Genomic DNA, 27,952 nt, shown 5'->3' with positions numbered 1-27,952 from the left:
AGTAAATCCAGAGGGACCTCTAAGGACCATCTCTAGTGACTATACATTGATATTTGAAGGGCTCTGTAAAATTCCCCATGCCTTCTTAGGAGTCACAGTGTTTAGCAATCTATCATTAGAGTCTGGGGTTATATATTATCCTCTAAATTTGGTCTTAAAAATGCTCTTGGGAGGGAAAAAACACTAAGTCACTAATATATTAGTGTGAATTAGTTTAGCAGATTATCACTCTTCTTTGAAACCAGAAGTCCTCAGGGGAGTAAGAGAACCTTGGGTACCTGGGGGTGGGAAATGAAAGGATGGGGGTAAGGGACAGGAAAGCAAGGCAGGGGTCACTGAAGATGAACTTTGCCTAACTTGTGATTCTGGATGGATCATTTAGCAACTAGAATAAACTTAGATGATGAAGCAATCAGAACTCCAATTTCTAAAAATCGACAGCAAAAGTTTAAAGCTGAAAACTTCTCTGTCAGGAAAAGGCAGATAAATCACTTAAAAGCCCTTTTATTTCCTTATTGTCTATCTCTTGGACTCCTCCCCCTTACCCCTCATTGTTTGAACTCATTTTATCTTCACAATAACCCTGGGACATAGGTCTTGTTATCATTGCCATTTTAGAGATGAAGAAACTGAGGCAGACAGAGATTATATGACTTACTGAGGATCCCTACTGAGTGATTTAAGTCAAATTTGAACTCAGTTCTTCCTAATTCCAGGTCCAAAGCTTTAGTCCCTGTGCCAGCTAGTTACATTAGTAACATCAAACTCAAATAGAAACTGGGGACTGCTAAACTGTACATAAGGATCCCCGAGGGTTGCATAGTGTAATAAGGAATAAGTTAAAGTAGATAAGTGCAAGAGTTCAAAAAGCTCTGTGTCCTTTCTGCTGCATTCCAAAAGCCCTTAGAATGTTCAACTCAAGCTTGCATTTTCAAATGTTCCTTTCTAAATTTTGTACTTATCTACCTTAACTTATTCCTTATTACAATAGTGACTTAGAAAACCATATATTATTATATTTGTTTCATTGTAATCTTATTTATTTTGTTAAATATTTCTTGATTACATTTTAATCTTGTGCAAGTCTCACTAGAGAGTGCTATGGGCCACTTGCAGCCTGTGAACTGAATGTGTGACACCTCTGAATTACCTAACAACCAAATTATAGCAGGAACTAAATAATAATTACTTTTTTTGAGCAAGAAGTGTATATGGAATAATCTAGCAGCTAAAGCTAAGCAAATGCTTTGTTGAACACTAAATAAATATGGAAAAGTTAAGGCTTTTATAATGTGTTCTTTTCATTTTTCATTTTTTTAGAATGCATGTTCTTAGAGGATAGAAACTACATTTTCTCTATCAGAGTCATCTAGGTGATACAGTAGATAGAGCCCCAAACTTGGAATCAGGAAGATACCTCATCCTGTGTTTATTTCTGACCTTAGACATTAGCTGTGTGACTTTGGGTAGGCCACTTAAGCCATTTTGCCTCAGTTTCTTCATCTGTAAAATTGGTTGGAGAAGGAAATGGCAAATCATTTTGGTATCTTTTCCAAGGGACCCCAAAATTTTGGAAGAGTTGGACATGACTGAAATGACTCAACAGCAAAAACAATTAGAGCCAGAACATTTTAAACATAATTGATGTCAATAGTAAGTGCTGCATGTTATCCCTATCACATAAAACCTCTTTGTTAAGACTTCAAATTATAACAAAAGTATATTTCTTGAATGATAATTATTTAGAGTATGTTTTCATGGAACTAAAATTCTATGGAAGGAATATGTTTTGGTTCTTCTACAAATAATATCATATATCACAGTGATGTCATTTTAAAAAATTCCATCTGGGACTGAATCTCAGGGCACTCTGGAAATATGCTCTGAAAGTCTAGACACTGGATTTGTGTAAACAACCATTTAAATGGAAAGTCATAATTTTGTTCCCCAAACCCAAAGAATCATGTAAGGACTTACATCTTGAGTTAAGGTTTCAAGAGATTTTCCCCTGCTGATTCGCTGGCTGTTAGAACCATGTCTCAGTGACCTGAAACAATCATAATCAATTTGGTGATAAACCTCAAGATCAAACTGTGACCTTTAAATGATGGCCATTATAAAGAACAACTTTCCTAATATGTATGTATATAAAAGCAATTTGCTTAAAATCTCATTCTCCCTTTATACCAGAAGCTTATGTTCTTCAATTGTCTTTAATCCTTTTTTAAAATTAATTCTTCCTTTGGATCTTTCATTAGTTCTGAAGTCAGTGATGGAAATGACATTTGAAATTTTAAAAAGTTTTTTCCTGTTTTATAAGACAATATGTCTCATTATTATTACTATCCACAAATGCAACTTACTCCATCAACTCTTGTTTTCCAAAGTAGGAATTTGGGGGTGTGCATGTTTAACTCCTTCATTCAAATATCTTTTTAATTTTTTTTCCTGAAAATTCTTCCTCCCCTTCTCCCCTACCCAGTGTATTTACCTGCGTTCTTGACGAATATGGTGCTGCACACTGAGTATTGACCTTTCTTTTGCTGGCTGCCCCTCAAATGATCCGCTCAGCATGCGTTGTCTAGTACAAGCCCTAGGGGGAGAGAGAAAGAACCAAAGTTAAATGCATAATTTGTAGGCTTCACTAGAAATAATACACAGTTGCTAATTACACTTATTACTTTTTAGGAAACCCATTTTAAATGCAAAAATATGGGGAACTGTACAGGGTAGTAAAGGAAATCCAAAAAGGGTAGGCTTACTGCCCAGAACACTGGCAAAACAAAGCCACAATGACAACCAGGTGCTGGGAACAACAACAGCAAAAGTTCCTCACAAAAACAAAGAAAGATGACACACTTTGGGAGGCTAGAGTTACATGATTTCCTTTAATTGTAAGAAATCATGATGTTCAAGCTTTGAATATGAAAAATGAAGCTTTGTAATGAAGGGTCCCTGAGAAGGAACTGTACAAATAGGCTTTTGAAATTACAACCACTTGAGGCTTCCAGCTCTATGTGAAAGAACTTTACAAACAGTAGAATCGTGTGAAAGTGAAACGATAGACAAGTCTAGAATTAAAGTTAGAAAAATTGAAACTGAACCTGTATATAGTCAGACAAACAATAGAAATCACTATTTTCTGGGATTTAATAACAAGATCTAGTGGGTGAACCACATCATATAAGCCATGGCCAGGTTTCTGTCCATTTCAGCCAAAACAGATTTGCTGAGTTAATATAATCAGTCATGAAACTAATGATTTTTTTCAATTTGTTTTTTTAATTTCTGTCACTTTAATTAATTTTAATTAATATAATTACATATATAAGTATGTTTATATGTGTATACAAATATAATACGTTAAATTCCATTTTTTATTACAAGTAGAAATAATTTTTGACAATGGTTTTCTGACATTTTACGATTCAGATTCTCTCGCTCCCTCACCGCTAGGTGGTAAATTGTCTGATATATGTTTTACCAGTGCTTTCATGCAATGTATATATTCCATATTTCCTATGTCACGACTGACTGAAGACATATAAAACATATACAATAAAAAATTCATGAAGGAAATAAAATGAAAGGTGGCCTGCTTTTATCTGCAATTAGATTCCAACATTTTTTTCAGCTAAAGTTGTGGATAGTGATTTTTTTTTTTTTATCATGAGTTCCTTGAGGTTAACTTAGAATCTTGTTTTGCTACAAATAGTTTGGTCCTTCACAATTGATCTGTGTATGCACTTTTTTCCTGGTTCTGCTCACTTCATTTTGTTGTGCAAATGATTTCAAGGAGAAAACCAATATCCTGCCTGTTTTTCAAAAAGCTTCCCTTAACTAATCATGGAAGAGCTGTAGTAATTACTCCTGAAAGACAGTATATCAACAAGGACAATGGACCAAGAATCAGTCAAACTGGGTTTGGATCCAAGCTACAGTATGAACAATCATGGACAAACAAACCACTTAACCCTCCTGGGTCTTGGTTTAGTTGTCTGTAAAAAGGGAGGGTTAGACTAGGAGATTCCCTTCCAGCTCAAAAATCCCATGTTCTACAAAATGAGATTTTTGATTCTACCCCATTACATCCACCTAGGATAAGTATTACCTTTTTATGTCTTTTTATGAAATATCATACATCCAAAATCTCTCTGATTTAAGCCATTGTTGTCTGCCTTATATTACAATAGCTTAGAGTGTAGAGGCTATCTCTTACCTCATCAACATGAACCATGTGCTGTAGGCATCTAAAGAATATTCTTGATGATAATCATGATGATTAAAATAAGAGCTAGGCCAATATATCATATGATAGAAGATATTGAAATTATTTTAAGAAAAATATAAACTACCATTGACATTTATCTATTGCAGATAATGAGGAAGACTTTGGAAGAAGGGTTCCATCAAAGTCAAAATTGTATTTCAGAAAACAATGATCATGTACCAATGGCAATAGAAAAGCAACATTTAACATCAGAATTAAAACTAAATTATCAACATTGGTTGAAAAACTAAATTACTACCACAGACTTTTTTTTGGTCAGGGCAAAGAGGACATCATGCAATTTTTAAATGAGGAACTCTTCAGTTCTTTCACAGTAGAGGGGTTAGAAATGTGTAATTTTTAATGACTTGGAAGTATCCATTGGAAATCTTTCAGTGACCTCATTCCACACTGGTTTAAACCCACCTGTTTCATGTCAATAATTATTGGGGTACAGATTGCTTGGCATTCATATGACTTGGCTTAGTTATCCAAATGTTATAAACTGAAAAGCTAAAATTCCCTTTCTTTTTCTTATTGCTTATCTCTATATTTCAGAACTGTCTTTGAGAGAGAGATTGAAACTGACATTTAGGAAAAAAAGGATAAGGCAAACCAGAATCTGTGGAGATACCTATTGACAGCTAGTCAAAACTGATAACAACTAGGTTAGAATTTTACTACAACAAGCCACGAACTATCATCTATTCTTTGCTCTTCTCTTTCCTTCCTTCCCTGACCAATCAGGAGAAGAGTTCACTTGCATTCTCCTGAATCTCCTTCTGGTTGTGATCAATAACTGGAAGGCTCTGGGCTACCCATACCCAGAAGATAGTAAAAAGTAGAAGAGAAAGTTCTCAGTTTTAGAATGACTGTTTCATATTTCCTGTTCATTAGTGAAACTCTTGTTGGCTGACTGGCCTTCTGGAATCTGAACCTTACCTGCATAGACACTTGATAACTATCTAATCTTCTCTTTTTTTAGCTAACTTTCTAGATTAAATCTCTGGCCTGCCTAAAGCTATGATAACAAGCAGACTCCTCCTACTTGGTTAGTCTCATTTCCCCTCCTGCTCCAATTGGACACTGCTAAACACTAGATGAGAAAATGCCAAAGCAAAACTAAAAGTATATCACCATATTTTATTGATCTTTAGTATTTTATATTAAATTCCTTTTTGGGGTAAATTATTTAAAGAGTTTTTTAAAAATAAATTTTGTTGATTTTTTTTACATCATAAAATTTCTCCCAGTATTCCTCTTTTCTCTACAAAAGCAATTTGATACAAGCAATATTTTTAAGGAAAAAAAGAAAAGGAAATCGGCAAAGCTGTTCAATAAATTAAAAAACAAAAAAGAAAAAGAATTGTGCATTGTACCACACCAGTTAACTTCTTATATTTGTGAAGTAGTGGAATAGGGGAGTCTTTTTACATTTTTTGATGGGGGGTAAGGTTGCCTGTGTTTCTCATCTCTTCTAATGTGTCTTGTTGCTCTGGGGCAAATTAAAATTTGCCATTTCTTAGCTGAGAAAAATAAATTATGTTTTTCTAGCAAACTACCACTTAGGAAATACTTCTTGATGGAAGAATACTGAAACAAAACAGGCAAAGTCCATGGCAGATTTATCTTGAATGCTTTACTCTAGAGCTACTAGAGAAAATATTACTCAATAAAAAAAAATATCACCACGTGTTTCATCTACAATTCTTAAAATGATCAGTCTGTTTATCTAAAATAGTTTCCCCTCAGAAAAAGTGATAGTACAAAAGACACAAATTCTGTACAGACATATATAGTTAAAATAGAAACATGTGGGAAAGCCTAATTAGACTACACAATGAGACATGATTGCAAAACAAATCAGCAGGTTGCTAGTATGTTGTTCATGCATTGAAAAAGAAAATCTTAGAGCAGGAGTTCTTAACCTTATCTGTAGATAGATTTAAGAAAGTCTGTTAATTTGTTTTTAAAATAATTTAATAACACTGTTTTAAAGTAGTTAATTTATAATTCTATTTTATTTCATTAATTTAAAAAATGATTATTCTAAGAAGGGTTACATTGGCTTAACCAGACTATCAAAAGTGAGGACTCTATTCCACGCACAAAAACATGTAAAAAACCTTGCTTTAGAAGAAATGGATGTATGCTTATTAGGGGATAAGGGAGGAAGCTCATAGATGTTGAATAATCATTTGGCAAAGGTGACATTTAGATGTAATACAATAAAAATAGACAATTTAGAAGTTCTTACACTGAGCACGATGTCAAAAAGCCTAGATTTCAGTGATGTTTCTGTTACAATCTAGATCTATGAGCTTAATGGCTCTGAGTTTCAGTTTCTTTATCTATGAAATAGAGAGAATAATATTTTCCTAGTTTATAAGATGAGAGAAAATATGAAAATGTTTAGTAAACTGTAAAGCATCACACATAAATACATATGACTTTATGGTCTTGTTATTGTATTACTTGCTGAATTCTTTGAAAACATCTGGCTAAACTGGAAAATATTAGAGTACTAGTCTGGTAAAAAAAAATACCTTGACTTAAATTTGTATATTGTAATTATCTTGTTGTAGAGTGGGAGTCTACCTGTTCTTTGGGATGTGATCTACAGATACAGCCAAATGCTCCAATTTGTCAAATGGTGGACAGGATTATTTAAGGAGGAAGTAGCAGGGGAAGAGGTGGGTAGTTTAGTGAATTATATCTATAATCACCATTTATTGGCAATCTCAGTTCTTAGAGGGTTCCCCCTCTAAGGTCAGCATCATGGGAATTTTGTCTATAACCTGTTGATTTATAGGTATGATGAACAGGCATGATAGGTCACTTGCTGGTGATGTTGGGAAGATGATTCTTGTATGGAAATGAGCTGGAAGGGATGATCTTAGAGAGCTATTCCAAGAGTCTCCTTGTTAGAGTGTGAGCTACTTGAGGGCGAGAACTGACTTTTCTCTTTTTATATTCCCACTGCTCAGCACAGTTCCTGACACATAGAAGTTGTTTAATAAATATTTATTGTTTGAATATGTACAATTCTGTATTTGAATTTTTGTTCCTTTTTTATGAAGCATTTTGCTTGGCTCAATGAGAAAATTCTTCCTGATAAAGGTATATACGTTTCTTTTAGTTTTTCTTTTTGAAGTAGCACTGTGACACATTAGGAACACTGAAGCATTTTCTTTTTATCAGCAGGGGTGAACACTCTACTCTCCCTCCCCCAAATGCATAACAAGACAAGGACCCCCTGATGATGATTCAAATATAGGGATATTTTTTACCAAACACAGATCCCCACTTGAAAAAATATTATCGCTGGTACCTTGCCAAGTTCACTGAATGACTGGGTTAGGAAAACATGAAAGATTAATTCTTTTTATTTCTATATTACCTTCATGGAATGGAATTTTCATGGCCTCTTCCATGAAAGTCACGTATAAATAAATCTATATGTGATTTTTTGCGGGGAAAGGGAAGGGATAGAAACATCTTAAGGAATAATTTTCTTCACTTTATTTGATAGTTCAACATCAAAAAAATTAGAAATTGGCTCAAGAATAATGGTTATAAAGGAACTTCATTCTTCTTTAAACATCACTTATTATTTATAGAAACAGTAGAAGAGATCTTGGTTTCTGTGTTCTCTATCTTCATGTCTTCTTTATTAACATTTTAGAATAAGAAATAGAGAAAGTCTGGGATCTGTAACAAAAGAAAGAGTTTTGTGATTCCACATGCCCTCTCAGTATTATTTTTACCCTTTAAGTCAGCATTCATTTCAGAAAAAATGTATGATTACATTATACTACATAATATCAAATACCATTAACCTTTTAAGGTTCAACTATGAAGAGCAATAAAATTTGAGAGATTCTGGTCAAATCATGACTCCCACAATGCAATAAATATTAAGTGTTATCAGATGCTGGATAATATAATGTAATCATCTTGAAGGACAAGGAAAAATACTTTGGCACCACTTATGAAAAGATATGACTGTGGAACTACAGAAGAACTCATAATGAATGTTTCCTGGGAAATGAGTCTTACCTGTTCCATTAGTGTGTCAGTGTGTGATCATCCAAAGGAGAGACAATATAGCAGGTTCTGCCATTAAGGTTCTTCATAATGGCCTCTTGCTGAGATTAGGAAAACTCTTGCATTTTATCTATGCCAATATCATGAAGATGAGCTACTTATTCCCACACATATGCCACTGGTTATTAAAACACTAGAAAAGATTGTCTTTTAATTTTGCTGTCATATTTTATATAAATGTTTTTTTCACAGTGCCCCAAACAGATTATCAACACATTTATTTATAATAATTAAGAGTCTTAAAGTATATTGATAAGAACATACATTCTTATCAATAGACCAAGTTTTATATATATATAAAACTTTTATAAATATGTATATATATACATATATATATAAAACTTGGATCTGATCCTGTATAATTAGAACAAATCCACAAAAAGCTAATAAAACCATGATTTTTATACACCTATGAAAAAAAGTAGGAAAGTTAATATTTTGTTAATTTCAAATAATTAAGTAGGATTCAACCTTAAGTCTTAATAACAATCTAAACTGAGCTATAGTTAATGCACCATGCCACAATGTGAATAAAAGCTGAATTGGTATAAGATGAAAATTTTGTTTTAATACACTTAACAGGGATATGAGTCAATTTTTTCTACTAAAATGTGTCAGTTTTTAAAGGTCATTGACATAAATAGAAAAGCATATCTAATGATAGATATTTAATCCATATAATAAAATGGTAAAAAAACAAACAACAAATAAATATACATTTCCCCAAATATTTTCCCATGTGATAAAATGCAATAGACAGCTGTACTTATTTAAATAAATATGATAATAAATATTTCTTGTTCTCTAAGAAACCTATAAAAAATGTAACATCTCAATAGGTTATAAAACATATATTAAATAGACTGAATGTAAGGTAATTTTAGAAGGTAATGAACTAGTAGCTCTGAGAATCAAAGAAGCTTTACATGGAAGGTAATCCTTGAGCTGAGGCTCAGAGACGTTGTTAGTATTATCTTAATAGCATCACATAATACATTTAACATTTAGTATGCAGATTTAGTATGTTGGAGACAAATCACAAATCCCTGCAGTATCCTTGTCAAGAAAACCACATGGATAGTGGTCCATGGGATCATTATTCAGATATAATACTGAATAGCTAATTTGCCACCACCACAATTTAATATGTTTAATAGTTTCCTTTTGTCACATTTGAATATTCCTGATTATACATATACATATGCAGGTAAATACATATAAACATCTTGTCATCTTCTTTCCTTGGTTTCTGATGCCCTGAAAAAAGCTTAATTCTCATTAGTTTACTTCTTGATCTTAAAATTGTTTCCATATATATATGAATAATTAAGAGAATAGGAACCTTGACAAAGTTGGGAAGTGAGGATATCAAAAAATTTTCCAAAAAAATTAACTCAAAATATTTACTGCTTTAATATGCAACATTATCTCTCCTTTCTTGTGGGTTTTGAGATGAAATTTGGGGTGTGATTGGAAGAAGAAACCTGTGGCTTTGTCAGAGTGTGGTCTTTACAAAACTGATTTTATATATATATATATATATATATATATATATATATCTATATATGTATGTATGTATAAATCAAAGTTACAATTGGCAGAGTCCTGGGAAAAGGAGGTGAAATTAATCCCCTTATCTGATTATTTAAGTAGATTTATTGTCCTGCTTTGCTGCCAGTCCTCCCTCCAGCCAACTCTTGTGTTGCTGTGGGCAGGTGCTAATCAGGTGCCACTGGAAGGACCATGGAATGCCATAATATATTTGGCATATCTGGCAGCACTGGAGGTGCCTTTTGCCTGATGTACCTGGCACATTAAGTAACAGTGGTTTGACCTCTTCCAAAGCTGCTAAATTATAACTGGTAAAGAGAAGAAATGATAATTTTTAAAAGATAAGTTGCCAAATGGGAAAAGCCAAATTGCTGGAGACATGCTTAAAATATATTTTTTTGTTCTTAAACACACTTAGATTTTGTATATGTCCTGCCAAAGCAAGCACCCCACTTGGATTTTGAAATTATCTAGTCCAGCTTGAGTTAGTTGGCACATTTAGGGATTCTGATCTGCCTCCTGTTGTTGATTTACATTTCAGTGTGCAGTAATCACAGTGGCAACTTGGAGGAATTAGTTTGGTTCTATTCCCTTAGAAATTACCCTCAGTTATCATGATCACCAAATACTTTTACCTAGATTTCTCTATAGGCTACTCAGACTCTGGGGAAGCAGGCTCACTTATTTTACTTTCTATGTGCTCTTTGGCAGATAGAAGCCATTACAGATGTGATCAGTACATTATCTGGGAATTCTGCTGAAAATACCTACTTTCTTCATCAGTGAATCATTAAAGTCTATTGAAAACTTTCTCATACTTGGTATTGCACAAGATGGTCACTGTGTGTGTCTGTTTGGGTACTTTGTACTATGGGTACAAAGGAACAAAATCCAAAGTGAAGATTGGGGTCTTGCTTTCATGGAATAAGATTATCTAATTGGGAAGAGAGGATGTGAACACATCAAACAACAGAAAATTCCTTTTACAGAGCAATTTAAATCAAATGGTGGTTACATGGACTGAGCAAAATACTATAAAACTGGAGTAATAGAGGATTGAATAGGATTAGGCAGTATGAATTATAGAAAACTTCTTACAGTAGGGAGAGTATAGCATAGTTTTATATATATATACATATATATATATATATATATGTAACCTACATCAAAACTATATATGTTTATAGTTTTGATTATATAGTTTTGATGTAGATTCAGGAAGACGGCAGAGAAATGGATTGGCAGAAATATAGGGATGGCATGCCAGAGAAAATAACATCTGAAAGTTGAAAATACAGAGCTAGAAACGAGCAAACTGGTGGAACAGTGACCAGCATATTTTCTTGACTATGGCAGTAGGGTCACATCTGAGGGTAAAGAGAAAATGAAGTGAATAAGGAGAAGGGCTACTTCATGCAAAAAAAAAAGTTTTATAGGATAAATACAGGCAATAGAATCTTTTAAAGCTTCAAATATAATAACCTGCCTTGCACAGAATAGACAAGGCAGCTTCATGGGGAAAAAAGACTAACAATTTTCTCCATTTCATCTCCACATCCTGTGTTTAACTCTTGCCAGATAAAAGGAATGTGACAAGGCAAAATTCAAGTCAAATAGGCTTTCCCACACTAGAACTTAACACAACTTCCTGTCTTGGTTCAAATTCCACCTCTGACAATTACTTTGGACATAACACTTGACCTATTTTAGCCTCAGTTTCCTCATTTGTAAAATAGGGAAAAGTACCTACCTCAGTGGTTTGTTGTGTGGATCTAATTAGATTACATATACAAAGCTTTGTAAGTCTTAAGGTGCTATATTGCTGATTATTATTATTGTATCCTACCTCTAACCCAATAGGAAATATATTAATAAATTGGTTATTTTAGACATCTCTAACATTGCCTCTATCCTTCTACTCTCAAAACCTTGCTTCTATAATTAAAGATTTTGGCCTGAAAAACATGTGCTGTTTAGAGGCTGATAACACCTTATTTAATTTGAGTTGATTATTTACTTCTGGTAGCCATTTCCTTTCTCTGCCTCAAATATCTCAGTCTTAAAACTCATGAGTGCTCTGACACATTTTGGCATCAAACCAAACAACCAATCAATAAGCAATTTTTATTGCTTACTGTGTACCAGGTACTGGGCTATGGACTGGGAGTTACAAAGACAAAAGAGAAATAAACATTCCTTGTTCTCAAGGAGTTGCTACTCTAAATGAGGAGACAATATGTAAATGCATGCATTAACACACACATATATCTATATCTATATATCTCTCTATATAATGTAGAGATTAAATATAAGACAGTTTTGGGAGGCAGTGAACTGGCAACTATGGGAATCAGGAAAGGCTTTATGTAGAAGGTAACATTTTTATATTAAAGGTGATCCTGTAAAGAAACCAGGGATTCCAAAGATGGAAATGAAGAAAGAGTACATTCTAGGTATGGGGGATAGGATGTTGTATATTTAGAACCAGGCACCAAAATTATTCTGTGTGATTATCTCTCAGAATTCATATTATCCCCATCTATAATAGGGATTTGAGTAAAATAAAACCCTACTCTCCAACCTTACAGAGCTTAAAAACAAATATGATGGTTTAAATTCAAAAGGCCAGCCATAAAGTTTAGATGATTGACTCCTTAGGAGAAGGTCACTTTTAACTTCTGTATTCAATGATTCCCCCTTTGTAGCTATAGTCCACTCACTCTCTTGAATGATATAAGCCATGCCCTTTCATGTAAAGCTTGACCTTTGAGGCATGTCATTGCAGGTAGTCCTCAAGTAAATTCAAGATTTTGACCTTTTCCTCAATTGTTAGTCACTTTAAGGCTGAAAGAGATTTCTAGGTATGACTACCTAGTGGGGAAAAGGGGACAGACAAAGCTTCCTAGGTTTGGTTTAATGGAGCTATTTACCTGTTTTCAAAATTTTCTTTTTTCTTTTATTTCCCAAGAAGAGGTGGTTAAGCTCTCAAGCGCTCTCTCTCTCTCTCTCTCTCTCTCTCTCTCTCTCTCTCTATATATATATATATATATATATATATATATATATACACATATATATATATTATGCACACACATATGTGTGTGTATAATTATTTATCTATATTTTGAGGGTATTTAGGAATGTCAAGGATAGTCAGTGAAAGAACTATTAATTTAGTTGGATTCTTTCTATATTGTTCTTTCATTTCGAACCTACACTGCTCTTATCCCAATCAGGGAGGCAGCACAGCTGCACAAGAAAGTAGCAGCTGAACTGAACAATCCTAACAAGTATATCACAGCCTCCTTTCTATATTAATGTCACCAGCAGAGAAAAGTTGGGAGGCATAGGATCTCTGGGTTGATGTTACTAAGCCAGTTTTTATATTATGGGTGCAGTGTAGATAATGTCAATTGTAAGACAATAGAGCCAGATATGGAATAGCAGCCCAGCTTCCAATTGTATGATGCTCTTAGCTAGCTTTTCCTTTATGTTTGCATTTTTGTTCCCCAAATAGTGAATATTCCTAGAGTAGTCTTGGGCATCCCAGTACTATGCATATAGAAGGCTCTTAATAGATACTTGTTGACTTGATTTGCACCAAGAACTGTGCACCAGCTGTGATGCAAGCTAGTTGAGGTCTTAGGCATAGGTAAGAAAGGATTTGGTCATTAATGACAAGATAGATTCATTGGTTCTTCTATAATCTCTATGGTGTCTATCTCCAAAAGAGATTGGAGCCCTGTGAATCCTAGATCTATAAAAAGTTCCTTCCCTGGCATAAACACATACATGATTTAAGCATAAGCTCAGATCCAGCTTGCCAGTTCTTGCTAATTACCTCTGTAGTCAGTAAGGTCACCTATCCCATTGGCATCCCGAGTGGAACTTTACCCATTACCTTTTTCTGCAATCCAGTCCTCTAAATATGTCATGTGTGGTAAGGCACAATTCAATTAATTTTTGTTATATGCCATATGTATACATAAGATGCTGTCTAAGTCATTAAAATACAAAGAAAAATGAAAAATTATTCCTGCTTACACTATATGCCTACTTTATTAGAAGTTCTACTAAAAGCTCTCAGCCTAAAGTTTGGGAAATTAGAATCATAGGTTGTTGTTTTAATGTAGGAAGCCAGTGCTTCGGAGGTATCATTCTTGTAGGGAAAATAACCTGGTTGTTTTCTTTTTAGGAATTATCATAAAGTATAATAATTAGTCATATACTTTGTTGGAAGTGGGAATGATTTCACTGTTATAAAGAACAGTCAGTGAAGAAATTCCTTCTAATAATGGAGATTAGTTGTTCTGCCATGTACTAGGTGGCATAGTGGATGAAGCACTGGACATAGAATCAGGAAGACTCATCTTCCTGAGCTTAAATCTGGTCTCAGACACTTACCAACTATGTGACTGTGGACAAGTGTGATAAGGAATTTAGGGGAAGAAAGAATTCTAAACAGGTTTACCCTGGATTGCATAAGTGCATTGTTCCATTCCCCTTTGCTGCCAACCTGACTTTCTTCCCCAAAATTCCTTATCACACAAGTCACTTAATCCTGTTTGCCTCAGTTCTCTCTTTTGTAAAATCAACTGGAAGTATCAAGCTTACTCAAATGCCAAGAAAACCCCAAATGGAATCATAAAGAGTCAGACACAACCTAAAAATGAATGAAAAATAACAACAGGTCTTAGAGAGTCACTTTAGGGCAGTAAGCTAAGTAACGTTTCCAGGATGACATAGCCAATTTATGTCAGAGGTGAGACTTGAACACCCACCCTTCAAACTCCTCCACGAGTTCTCTATCCAATATCCAATATACCTCATTGTCTCTTTTAATTATTTAAAATAAATTAATATAACCCATTTAAAAGTAGCTGACTGGAGCTAAAGTTATTTAGATTCTGTGCTATAAAATCTCCATTCTTTAGATGTTTGCATTAATGCAAATGTTGAAGAGAAACATTATAATTTGGATACAGTCAAATGAAATCCATCATAGAACCAACATTCAAACAGAAAATATAATATCATTGTGAATATTAGAAAAATTACTAAGTAACACAGAGTTTGTCTTTAGTAGATGGAGGTACTTTTAGACAAAACATAGAAATCAGTGTAGAACTTGTCAAGGCATTTACATTTCTCAATTATTTTGAATCTGTATTAGTGTATCCATTTCTTCACAGGAGAAATAATACATTATTACCCCTATGTTTGGCATCCTGAAGTAGAGGAGCTGATGACACTCTGTTGAGAAATGAGGGGGCTGGTGATGGGTTTGAAAGCACACTGTTACATGTTCTTGATTTCCTCTGATATATTGAAAAGGTCAGTGCATCTTGAAGAACACTTTCTTTAGAGGAGCTGAACAATTCTTTAAATCGGAATGCCAGGGAATTTAATAGTGCCCTTGGATTTATAATTTAGGCAGTAAAACACCATTTCTCTCACAATACACTTCAGACTAGTCTTCAAAAACAAGACAGATGATTGTTCGTACCAAGTGAAAACCCACACTTACATACAAGACACACGATCCTCTCAAACTCTGTAAAAATACCACAGATGTTTTCTTATTAAAAAGAGATTTACCACCTTTTCCAGTCGTGGTTTGATATTGAGAGTAATATGAATTAACTTGAAAAGACACATGGGTAGTCTGCAAAGATGTTTAGGTGGGGAAATGACCGAATTCACTGTTATTTACAAATCCCAGATCGAGGTGCATTGCATATCTAACCAGCTTTCGCCTTCAAAAGGTTGAATTTCCTGTCTGGGGCAATTTGTAAGGCAGGCCCCTTCCATTAGAAGGAATGTTATGAGTTCCACTTGAAATAATGACATGCATTTGGGTATTTGGACCCTCAAAATGGGTAGAACTATTTGCTTTTTACAGGACTTGAAAGATTGCTATTGCCTATAATAGATAAAAGCTGATGGCTTATGTTGAAAATGGAACACTTAATAGATTTAGAAGTACATAAGACATTTTACCTAACATCAAAAAGCCATTCTTGCCTTTCACTCTCCTTGGATAATTTGCTACCTTTATGGGGGTCAAGGAAGTTATGCACTGTACTAATTAATGACCCCCATAAAGGTAACAAATTATCCAAGGAGAGTGAAAGGCAAGAATGACTTTTTGATTTGACTGGGAAGGAGAACTGGCAACGGACCCACTTCTCAGAATAATGTTTTAAAATACTTAACCCAAAACATGTAAATTTACAAAGGAAACCAATTATGATGAAATATAGTTATCAGACTACAAAACAAATGAAGCAAGATCATGGACCTCAGGGTCAGAACCCTTCTCTAGTCTAGCTTCCTTATTTTACAGATGATGAAACTGAAGACCAGAGAAATGAAATAAATGACCTGTCCAAGGTCCCACACTTTTTATCCCAGGACATTATATCTCCAGGTTTAAAATTTGGTGCTGTTCAGTTTCATTCTTTGGCAAAGTTTAGAGCTCATAGGATTTATCAGTCATGTTTACTTATTAGGGAAAAATGGAAGTGATCTCCATGCATACTTATGTCAACCTAAGGACTTCCAAATACTTAATGCAGTGGTCATTGGTACTCTACCGTAACTCTGCAATGATGTTGTTGTTTTTTTTCTTTTGACCTAGACTTGTAATATGATTATTATAGTAAACTCTTCGTACAAGTATACTCCCTACACCCAATTGGTGTAGAGTGGTAAATTCTCTGGAACTTAAATTCTTAGCAAGTTGCTTGGGCTCCCAAGAATGTAAATGACTTGTTCATGGGTCAGAGATAAGACTGGATTCAGGCTTTTCTGACTCTAAAACCAGAATAGTGACCATGTTGCTTCCCCACTCCTTACCTGAGTCATGTAAATGGCAAACAGAGTGATGCAGCCAGTTATGCAACTTACTGTTAGTATTGTTGTTTGGCATATGCCAATAATCTTGCAACTTGTCTTCATGTGATAGTTGCAACTGTAGTGCCTCCTCAGAATATTACCAATTTCCTGACAGAAAAGTGATGGATTAAATATGCAGGATAAGATGTTTTTGGAATGTCCCAAAAAGCTTGACTATGCTTATTTCTTACATGGGTTTAAAAAAATTGTAAGAAGTGAAAGGGCTTGTTTTGTTTTCTCATGGGAAGAAGAGGTGGGAGGGAAGTTAAATGTTTGTTAATTTGAAAAACAAACAAAAAAGAGTAAATGGAATATAGCCTCATAGTGCCTCTGTCCTCCAAATGTTAACCCTACCATGTGTCATTCTACCAGTAAGGTACCATTCCTTTAGGCCTTAAGAATTCTTCCATCTTTTGAGTTCCATTTAAAAATGTGATACTCTTAGGAAGGGTAACAATTGGATTAATTTTTGGATAACTTTAATGACCAGTTAACATCTTAGCAGTGAACAGTGAACTGGGAACAAAAACAATATACAGAAATAGAGCTTAATGATAGAGAGAACCAGAAGAAATCATTAAAATTATTAATCTCTTAATATGTACATTGCAGTCTGATTGGAATTGGATATGTATAATTCAAAGCAAAATGTGCTGTGTAGAGATAAATCTTGACAAAAGCAATTTGAGAAGTTTGAATGTGAGGGTTTTTTTTTCCAACTGGAGGGAGTTGGAAAGTGAAGACTTCAGGTACTGATAGAATGGCTAAAAGTCCAGTTTGCACAGAATATAGAGCATGGGAAAGAGGAATATGAAATAAGGGTTGGATGGTAGCTTGGAACCAGTGTGGAGGAATTAGCATGTCAGGCAAAACAATTTGTATTAAATTTAGTACAAAATAGGAATCCAAAGAAAATCTTTCAGGAGAGTGATGAGGTCAGATGTTTTTATCAGATTATACAATAGGTCTAGGAAAGACTAGAGAGAAGAAATAATGGAACAATAAGATGAACTAGTAGTTAAGATGAGAGGTGAGTAAGGTCTGAACTAAAATTGGCATCAGTAGGAATAGAAAGGAAGGGGATGATGGGAGAGAGATCAGTGATATAAACTTAACAGGACTCGACAACCAAGGGTTGACCAGGGGTGTTGAGAGAACATAAAACTACAAAGATCTTTGAGGGGGTACCAAGGGAAAACTGCCTGCTTCACAGTTTTGCCTGAAGGAAGCCACATTTTTTGGTTGGAAGTATTTTGGGCCAATTGTCCTGAGAACTCAAAAAGACCTTTTTTAGCCTAAAAAACTTAGGGCAATATTTGGAGTGTTTCAGACACAATGACAACAGCACATCCTTATTATTCTCATGACTTCCTATAACATGGATTCAGCTATAATGAGTAGGGCTCTCAGATCTACCAGGCCTATTTTTCTTTTGGAAATTCTATATTAAAAAGTAACTTCTTTCTTTTCCTTATTCCTTGGGGTTTCCTAGAAAAGGGGCATTGTTACAATATAAGAACTTTGCTCTGACTTTTATTCATGGGTCTAGACATACTCTGGAAATGACTGATTATATTTAATTACAGCAGTATACTTCATGGCCTCAGAAGTCATCAGTGAAGTAGCAATAAAGCTGTAATCTTCAGGGAAGCAAAATCTTCAGGTTTTTTTTTTTGTTTTTCTGAGCTTTTGTGTTTTCTGCATGGTTTCTAAAAAACTATGCAAGCATCTATTCCCTAAAAGTTTCTGATTCTCAATCATTTTTCTAATTGTGGATTGCTATTTCTTATGCTGCAGATGGAATATACAACCCAGGGACATTCAGAATTCTTGGGCATAAGCAACCCACTAGTATCAGCATCACAGCAGTAGGGATTTACAAGCAGGTACCTCTACCACCTAGTGTAACAGGCACTTCAAAAAAGCCCATTCCAGGCAGCTTGGTTCCTGCTTTGTTAGGTAAGTTCCATAGTCTACTTCTCTTTGACATATGATTAAGGGACAGAGGAAGGTTCTGGATTGGTCTAGAATTTCTGTTCCAATGATATCAGAACTCCTTGCAAGAGCTGCAAATAATCTGTTTAGGAGTGAGTGTGTAAGTTTGTGTGTCTGTGGGCTCATGCATTTGCTTTGGAAGTGTTCAGGATATGTGAGTTTTCAGGTATCAGGTTGAAACTTCTTGGTTCAAGCAGATTTTGGAAAATGATACTGAAAATTTGGTGATGTGTGTCAAGACCATTCCATAACCTTGTTGTATTGATTAGGTAGATGCCAGGGTTGAATACTTCATCATCTTTCAGATCTCCGCACAGTCTATGTGAAAACCAGGGTATTATGGTATCTCCGAAGACACACAAAAGAATACCTTTCTTTCCCTTTTATATATTTATCTCACAGTACCCAGTGAGTGACAGTGCATTATCTTTCTCGGGCTAGATGCTCTCATTATCTTTCCTTCTCAGGACTTCTTTTGTGTGTGAAATCTTCTGTGTCCCCAATTTTCGCTGCCATCCTATTTGCTTCTTGAAGTACTGAAATGAATTTCTCTCTAAGAGAAAGTGGAAACTATAGCAGTAAAGCCAATTGTACCTGGGAAGCCCCGGAGGACTCCTTAAATATCATCACCAGAATAAGCAACAAGGTCAGATTATTGAGAAGCAACACTCTCACCCTTCACTTAGGCAATCACACCACTCCTCTTCACTACAGTCAGCTGGAAGATGCTTCTTATGGAGCACTTAGACCAAGTTCAAAGACAGGTAGTCATTACAACATCTGAGCTTCTCATACATTGAAATCAAAAGAAGGATACTGGGATTATCCATATTTGAGATCTTCTCTTCATAACAACATGTAATTTGTCAGATACTGTCCTAGTGCTGCTATTCCAAATATAGAACAATTTTGTTCCTTTAAAGGGTTATGTTGGAAAAGGGTCATTTTATGCACATGCAAAATTGGAGGGGGAATACATGTATATATATATATATATATCCTATTATATTTTACCATATGCATGCAGATGGATTTTTGTTAATGCATATAATGACTGTATTCACAAATGGATGAACATGCAAATGCTATGAAACACAGAAATGGGAAGTCCATTTTTTTTAAAGGCCCTACTATACCTTGGTCTGAACCTGTAAAGAAATAAATAGTTTCCTCAGTTTCAGTGTTCCCCTTAGCAATGAGCGATATGAGTTTTCATACTGGCTGCGCCATATTGCTCAGGGTCTGTTATCTATCTGACTTTCATACATGTATCATCAGCTACTGAGCCCAAAAGCACATTCTACATTGGCTTTGGTAAGGAACCTCAAGACCTATTAATTTGGGATTGATCAGGAGTTTGCGTAGTTTTTCTTTTTGGTAGTCATTTGGAATCACAGATGCTCTTTTATCTTTAGAGGAGAAGTAGCTAAGCTTTTGTTTACAACAGGTGTATTGCTACAAAGCCTAGGGTAGGTAATAATACAGGAGAAAATTGTAATAAGAACTCAAAGAGTATAAAAGGTAGGAGATACTATCCTTTCTTCTTATAGCTAGTAATGGCTGATAATTATCATAAACACCTGCTTTTACTTGACAAAAGCTATTCAAGCCCAACACTTAGCTATCTGCAATGTTTCTTCCTTTGGTCAGATCATGGAACAAATTTGTAGAATATTGTCTGGGTCATTAGGGTATCTAGATGCTATAATTCTAAGGTGAATACAAGAACAGAGCTCTCCAGATCTCATTGTCAGGTTGATTTTGGCCACAACAAAGAGCTCCAGGGGGAAGAAAACTCTGTGGTGGTAATTCTCAACAGAGATAGGTGTTGGGGGGGTGCAGGGAGGACAGGGTAGAAGACAGAAGGAGGCTCAGAATTCCCTCACTGTCCATAAGACTTCCTTAATTTTGCAATCTCCAAAGACAGCCTAAGTCTAATCTCCAGTCTTGGAGAACATTTCATCATACCATGACCAAAATTTTTATATTTATATATATATACTTAATATAACATAGGCAGTAATGAAAAGAATATCTACACTTGCTTGTATGTAATATATAATCTAGGGGGTGAGAATTGAAATTTGTTTGGTTTCACAGTAGTTATGTATCTGAATGTATTATTCTTCAGTGTTACAGAATATCATATTTCACATACATACTTTTAAATAATTGTTTTAATTCTCCTCCATTTATAGTAAATCTCAAAACTTTTAATTCTGTTACCAAAAAATAACAATAAAATATTTCAAGATATGTAACTTTTTAATTATATTTAACACCTTTTATGGTGTCACACTTTTGCTATTAAAATTAATGATTTCCTTTCCTATAAATATTTAGCTTTCCCAAACCTGTACATAACATAGATCCCACAAAATTAGTGAAAGGTAAACTGTAAAAATAGTTAACTGTTAGGATAAACATTTTGTGGGGTTACTACATATTTAAAACTTTTAAATAAGGTTTGAAGACATAGCAACAAAAGAGAACTATTCCATTTTGACTGACCAAGCTGATTACATAATATTATTTGAGGAAAGAACACAATTATGGTTTTTATATTTTGTTTGCAAAGAAAAAAATATCTTTTCAAGTGTAATGATAAGTGTAATGATCATAGATCACTTACACAAGAAGAAAATGAGTTGTCTTAACAAGTCTATGATATATACACACATTTATACTTGCTATAATCTACTTAATATGTGTATATATTTTATATTATATCCATTTTTAAAAGAAATATGCAGTGATTAGCACTTGTTACCTGAGGATTTTGGTGACTGCTGTCTCCTTTTCCAGAAGATTCCTTGCCCTGATGCTGAAAACAGACTTACGAAGCTATAAAATATAAAGAAGGTGATTTTAGATCTTGACCACAATTAGAAAATACACTGGCAGATCAGGTAACAAAAAACAACATTATTACAGATTTGTACAAAGATAGCTTTTTGTGGAAGGATCTCAAATTAGGTCTAAAACCAGTATTAGTGGTCCCATATTCTGACTAACTGTACCTTTTGACACTATAATCTGGTTTTCTCTTTCAAAGGGGACAACAGAAATTTTCCCCTGTGATCTTTTAAATAAATAGAAGCAATTTTTTAGCTGTTTGAGTTAGTCTTAGTATTGAAAAATAATCCACAGATCTTCAAATTTTTCACTCTTGAGACCCATGAGATAAATGTATGGAGCTGATGGTGTATCTACATGAAGTGTACTTTAGTGCTGTAATCATCCTGTGGAGTAGAAAATGTTTCCTTCCCTTTGGTTTTCTTTGGTTCATAGTCTAGATTGGTTTGTCACCATTAATCTGAATAAATGATTGAGGCTTAAATTCTTGTGAAAAGAGAAGACAAACTTCCAAAGTCCCTTCTGAACCAGTTAGTTTATGATTGATTCTGAGAAGACTAACTAAATAAACCTAGAACTAAATAAACCTAGAAGTGCTGAGCTAAACCGTAGTCCTAGTAGCTTAGCTCATTAAGCAAAATTAGGGATTAAACATTGAGTGGGCAGAGAGAATTCTAGGAGGAAAAAGTGAGGCATGAATTCCATCCAGCAAGGAGGCATCATCTTACATGTAGGGGAAAGTAATTGCAGAGGAATGAGAGTGCTGAGAGGTAGAAATGGCAATTTTGCTATTATTGTTGGATCATCAACCAATAAGTACTTATTGAATACCTGTGATGGATAATAAATCCAACACTGTTCAATCCCATGAGAAAATATGGAATACATTCAGACAGTCTATCAACTACCTTCAGAATGCATCCTAATATTCTTCTGAGATTCACAATATCCAAAATATTACTCAGGCCAGATCTAGTGGTTATTGTCATCAACTCTGAGAACATTTTCCTTCCTTTCTCCATGAGTTCAGTTGCCTGATTCAAAGTTTTGTTTTTTTCATCTCTATCTCCTGCCCTCATATTAAGAGACTTCATTCATAATGATGTTCCATCAAAAACCTTAACTCTCTGGGTTCTTAAATCTACTTCACTCCCGAGACCTATTATGTTACTCCATCTTAGCTTATATACAATTTGCAACTTCCACTCAATATTCTAATGGACCATTTGTGCCAGATCTGTGGTAGTACCTTCTGAACTTTTATTGGTTGATCACCTCAAATGAACACTCTGGCCTCTGACTCCCAACATTGTTTTCCAAGGAGGCAAGATGACATTACAAAGGACAAATAACAACACGCAAATATGATCATGTCCTTGATCTTTCTAAGAAAAATCTTTTATCATTATATTCTTTCCTTATGTCTTCTGTCTCCTAAGACTGATTTTGGTTCTCACTATGACATCCATCCCTTTCACATCTCAGTTCTTTCCAAAGTCATCACCATTGCATTGGCTACATTCTCTTTCCTTCCCTAACTTGATCCTTTGCCTGACTAACAACACCATATTCTCTCTCATTCTTGAATTCCCTGACCCTTGGTTGATTATCATTCCCCTGCAGTGACTCACACCAAATATCTTTTTTATATGGGACTGAATGGAGATAGAGAAAATGAAGAGGTCTCACAGTCTGGATCATAAATGTGTTATCTGACTTCTAATGAGATCCCCCTGCAGGTAGGTAAACATTCTTTTCTTCCTTAAGTGAATTGCTATCTCCCTATAACAGATATTCCAATCCTCCTTACTTCCCCTCAAGCCTATCATGGGCATCCCATAACTCCCTCAACCATTATATCTCACTGTGGGGTCTTTCCCCAAACTTCACCAAAAATAAAGGTCATTCACTGACAGGACCCTTTTATCCTTACCTCTTCAATAGCACCATATAGACATTTTCCACTATTCTTACAGATCTTTGGGATTCAGAAATTAAAAAAAAAATCTCAGGAATTCTCCAAGTAATTTAAAGATATATTTCTATAATATTATATTTACATTTTTAAAAATAATAATGAGTGACCATAATAACAATGAATTATTTTTCTGTGATGGGGGTTTTACTAAAAGTTTTAGAGGTTTTTTTTGTAAAAGTGATATAACAATACATTTTTGGCTTATTATTATTATGAACAAATATATTGTGATGATGATTTAAAACATCTGTCAATGATCTGACTGATTTCCTTTATATTTCTTAAAATACTTCCAGCATTCTTCATACTCTTTACTCACTGTCATGGAGAGCTAAAATGTGTTTGAAAAATAATCTTTAGTAGTATTTATAAAGAATTGTAGCCTACAGCAAATATTCAAGTACTGGAAAATGTCAGGGATTGCTGAGTGGTTTTTAAAAAAATGTAACATTCACATCTCCTAGAAGGTTTATAGCACAAATAGAATCCCAAATTAAAATAAGCCAATTTGTGAATTTATTTTGCTTCCCAAATATGTGATTTCTTAGAATGCCACTTATGAGATTTACATAAACTAAGTAAACTCTGTATATAAACTCATTAATCATTATTTGTAAAAAAGTCTCACTGCCAATAAGTCAGTCAATAAACATTTATTAAGTTTCTGCTAAGTGCTAAGAATTGCAGTAAGCCCTGAGGATATAAATAAAAATAAAAACAAAGACAGGCCTTGCCTTCAAGGAGCTTATAATCTAACAGGGAAAGATAACCCACGAAATGAAAATGGTTGGAGGAGGGGAAAAAGATATTCAGTAAGAAGTCTAAAAGCAGTTTAGCTGGTGAAAAATGGAGAGAAAATTTCAGTCAAACAGTCTAGTCGGAAGGGCAGAAGATATTGAGGAGATTGGAGAACCAGAAGATTCAAACTTCAATTCAAACAGAAGCATAATAAGATTTCCTTATGATTAATATCCTGAGGAAGAAAGGCATGATGAGGAGCTCCAGAGAAGTCCAAAAGCAGTGTAAATGGTGTGAAATAGGGAGCAGCAGAAAAGGCCACAAACACAGTTTTAAAATATGGCAAAGGCTACAAAGAAGACTGATTAAATTGTGTCCACTTTTCTCTTATGTACTCTTGTCCCAGTTTCTGACAATTTTAATGACTGTGAACTGCATGTATTTCCTGCACCTACTTTTGACTTGACATCAGTGGATTCCTTTGACCAATAATGCCTCTATGTTAATTGTTAACTTTTAATTCTAACAAGAGAATTCTAATATTTATTTCTAATTTCTTTTTTTTAATTTTATTTAGAATATTTTTTATGGTTACATGATTCATTATTCCCCACCTCCCCCTGTACCTTGCCTCCTCCTGGAACTGACAAGCAATTCCATTGGGTTATACATGCATCACTGTTCAAGACCTATTTCCATGTTATTCATATTTGCAGTAGAGTGATCTTTTAACATCAAAACCCTAATCATATCCTCATGAAACCATGATTGATCATATGTTTTCTTCTGCATTTATGCTCCCACAGTTCTTTCTAGGGATGTGGATAGTGTTCTTTTTCATAAGTTCCACTGGATTGTTCTGGGTCATTGCATTACTGCAGGTAGAAAAGTCTATTACATTCGATTGTGCCATGATGTATCAGTCTCTGTGTACAATGTTCTCCTGGTTCTGCTCCTTTTGCTCTGCATCAGTTCCTGGAGGTCATTCCAGTTTACATGGAATTCCTCCAGTTCATTATTCCTTTCGGCACAGTAGTATTCCATCACCATCAGATACCACAATTTATTCAGCCATTCCACAATCAAGGGACATTGTGATGTCACTTTCCAATTTTTTTGCCATCACAAAGAGTGCAGCTATAAATATTTTTGTACAAGTATTTTCCCCTATTATCTCTTTGGGGCACAAAACTCAGAAGTGGTATGGCTAGGTCAAAGGACAAGCATTCATTTAATACACTTTGCACATAATTCCAACTTATCCTTCGGAATGATTGGATCAATTCACAACTCCACCAGCAGTGTATTAGTGTCCTAATTTTGCCACATCCCCTCCAACGTTTATTATTTTCCTTTGCTGACATATTGGCCAGTCTACTAGGTGTAAGATGATACCTCAGAGTTGTTTTAATTTACATTTCTCTAATCAGGAGGGATTTAGAACACTTTTTCATGTGCTTATTGATAGTTTTGATTTTTTCATGTGAAAACTGCCTATTAATGTCCCTTGACCTTTTGTCCATTGGGGAATGGCTTGATTTTTTGTAAATTTGACTTAGTTCCTTATATATTTGGGAAATTACACCTTTGTCAGAGGGTTTTGCTATAAAAAATGATTTTGGTTGCATTAGTTTTGTTTGTACAGACTCTTTTTAGTTTGATATAACCAAAGTCATTCATTTTATAATTTGTAATATTCTTTATCTCTTTCTGGTATATTACTCCATGTTCACCTAATTGATTTATGAATTCACTCTTTAAATTTAAGTAATTTACCCATTTTGAATTTATCTTGGTATGGGGTGTAAGATGTTGATCTAAATTCCTCATATTCTTTTTCAATTTTTCTAGTTTTTTTTTGTCAGATACTGAGTTCTTGTTCCAAAAGCTGAGATCTTTGGGTTTATTGAACACTAAGTTGCTGAGGTCATTTACTCCTAGTCTATTCCATTGATCTACCTTTCTGTCTTTTAGCTAGTACCATATTGTTTTGATGACCATTGCTTTATAGTACAGTTTAAGATCTGGTACTGCTAGGCCACCTTCCTTTACATTTTTTTTCATTATTTCACTTGATATTCTTAATCTTTTGTTCTTCCAGACTAACTTTGTTATAATTTTTCCTAACTCTTTAAAAATTTTTTTTTTGGTAGTTTGATAGGTATTGAATATGTAGATTAATTTGGGTAAGATTGTCCTTTTATTACATTAATTTATCCTACCCATGAGCAATTAATGTATTTCCAATTATTTAGATCCCATTTTAATTGTGTGGGAAATGTTTGGTAGTTGTGTTCATATAATTCCTGTGTTGGTCTTGACAGATAGATTCCTAAATATTTTATATTATCTACAGTGATTTTAAATGGAGTTTCACTTTCTAACTCCTGCTGCTGAATTTTGTTGGAAATATATAGAAATGCTGATGATTTATGTGGGTTTATCTTATACCCTGCAACTTGGCTAAAGTTGTTAATTATTTCTGCTACCTTATAGCAGATATAGTTGATTTTCTAAGATTCTTTAAGTATAACATCATATAGTTTAGTTTCCTCATTGTCTACGTTAATTACTTCAATTTCTTTTTCTTTAATTGCTACCACTAGCATTTCTAGTACAAAAATAACAGAGGTGATAATGGGTATCCTTGCTTAACTCTGGATCTTATTGGGAAAGCTTCTAACTTGTTCCCATTGCAGATGATATTTGCTGATGGTTTTAAATATATAATAATGTTTTTTTTATTTTGAGGAAGGGGCCTCCTATTCCTATATTTTCTAGTGTTTTCAAAGGATTGAATGTTGTATTTTGTCAAAGGCTTTTTTTCTGTATCTATTGAGATAATCTTGTAATTTCTTCCTATACTCTCTAGTGTTTTAAATAGGATTGGGTGTTGTATTTTGTTAAAGGCCTTTTCTAAATTGTTATGATAAAAATGATATAGACATATAATATAAGAGAAATTAATATTTTAATAGCCATGGCCTTGTTGGTGAAATATATATGACCACACTTGACTATCTTTTAAATTTACCGCCAGTGTCCATCCTGTCTTTCTCCTACGCCAGCCAGGTAGCCAAGAGACTTTCTCTAGGCCCTCCTCCAAATTAAGTTGCCCTATGCGTGGGGACCTCTGATGTCCCCACACCCAAAAACCGGAAACCTGAAACCCATTGGAATCATGGGAAATATAGTCTCATGGCCCCCACAAAGTCTGCTAGACACTTATAAATAGCACTTCCCTGAATTCAAAACAAACAATATCTATTGAGATAATCATGCAATTACTGTTGGTTTGATTATTATGTGATCAATTATGTGCATGGGTTTCCTAATATTAAATCATCCTTGCATTCCTGATATGAATCCCACCTGATCATAGTGAGTAATCCTTGTGATAACTTGCTTTCGTCTTTTTGTTAGTATTTTATTTAAGATTTTTGCATTTATGTTCATTAAGGGGATTGGTCTGCAGTTTTTTTTTTGTTTGTTTTTGGTCTGACTTGCTTTGGAATCAGAAACTACAATAGTTAGAGATAAGAGGGAAATGAAAGAGATAG

The 27,952-nt window shown here is 34.4% G+C and overlaps 1 protein-coding gene across 2 annotated transcripts in view; it reads right to left on the bottom strand.

The window, feature by feature from the left end:
- NALCN (sodium leak channel, non-selective) overlaps window positions 1-27,952 on the bottom strand; it is a 483,341-nt gene that overhangs the window by 63,554 nt on the left and 391,835 nt on the right. For both annotated transcript variants that reach the window (XM_044667195.1, XM_044667196.1), the window contains 3 exons: window positions 21,591-21,664; window positions 2,492-2,593; window positions 1,978-2,047 (listed from right to left, as the gene is read on the bottom strand). In XM_044667195.1, the coding sequence (XP_044523130.1) occupies window positions 1,978-2,047; window positions 2,492-2,593; window positions 21,591-21,664 (246 nt within the window). The remainder of the gene's footprint in view (window positions 1-1,977; window positions 2,048-2,491; window positions 2,594-21,590; window positions 21,665-27,952) is intronic.

Source organism: Gracilinanus agilis, chromosome 3, assembly GCF_016433145.1.
Source record: "Gracilinanus agilis isolate LMUSP501 chromosome 3, AgileGrace, whole genome shotgun sequence".
Lineage (NCBI taxonomy): Eukaryota > Metazoa > Chordata > Mammalia > Didelphimorphia > Didelphidae > Gracilinanus > Gracilinanus agilis.
The sequence above is the reverse complement of the archived record's forward strand: the minus strand, read 5'-3'. Positions and strand labels throughout refer to the sequence as shown.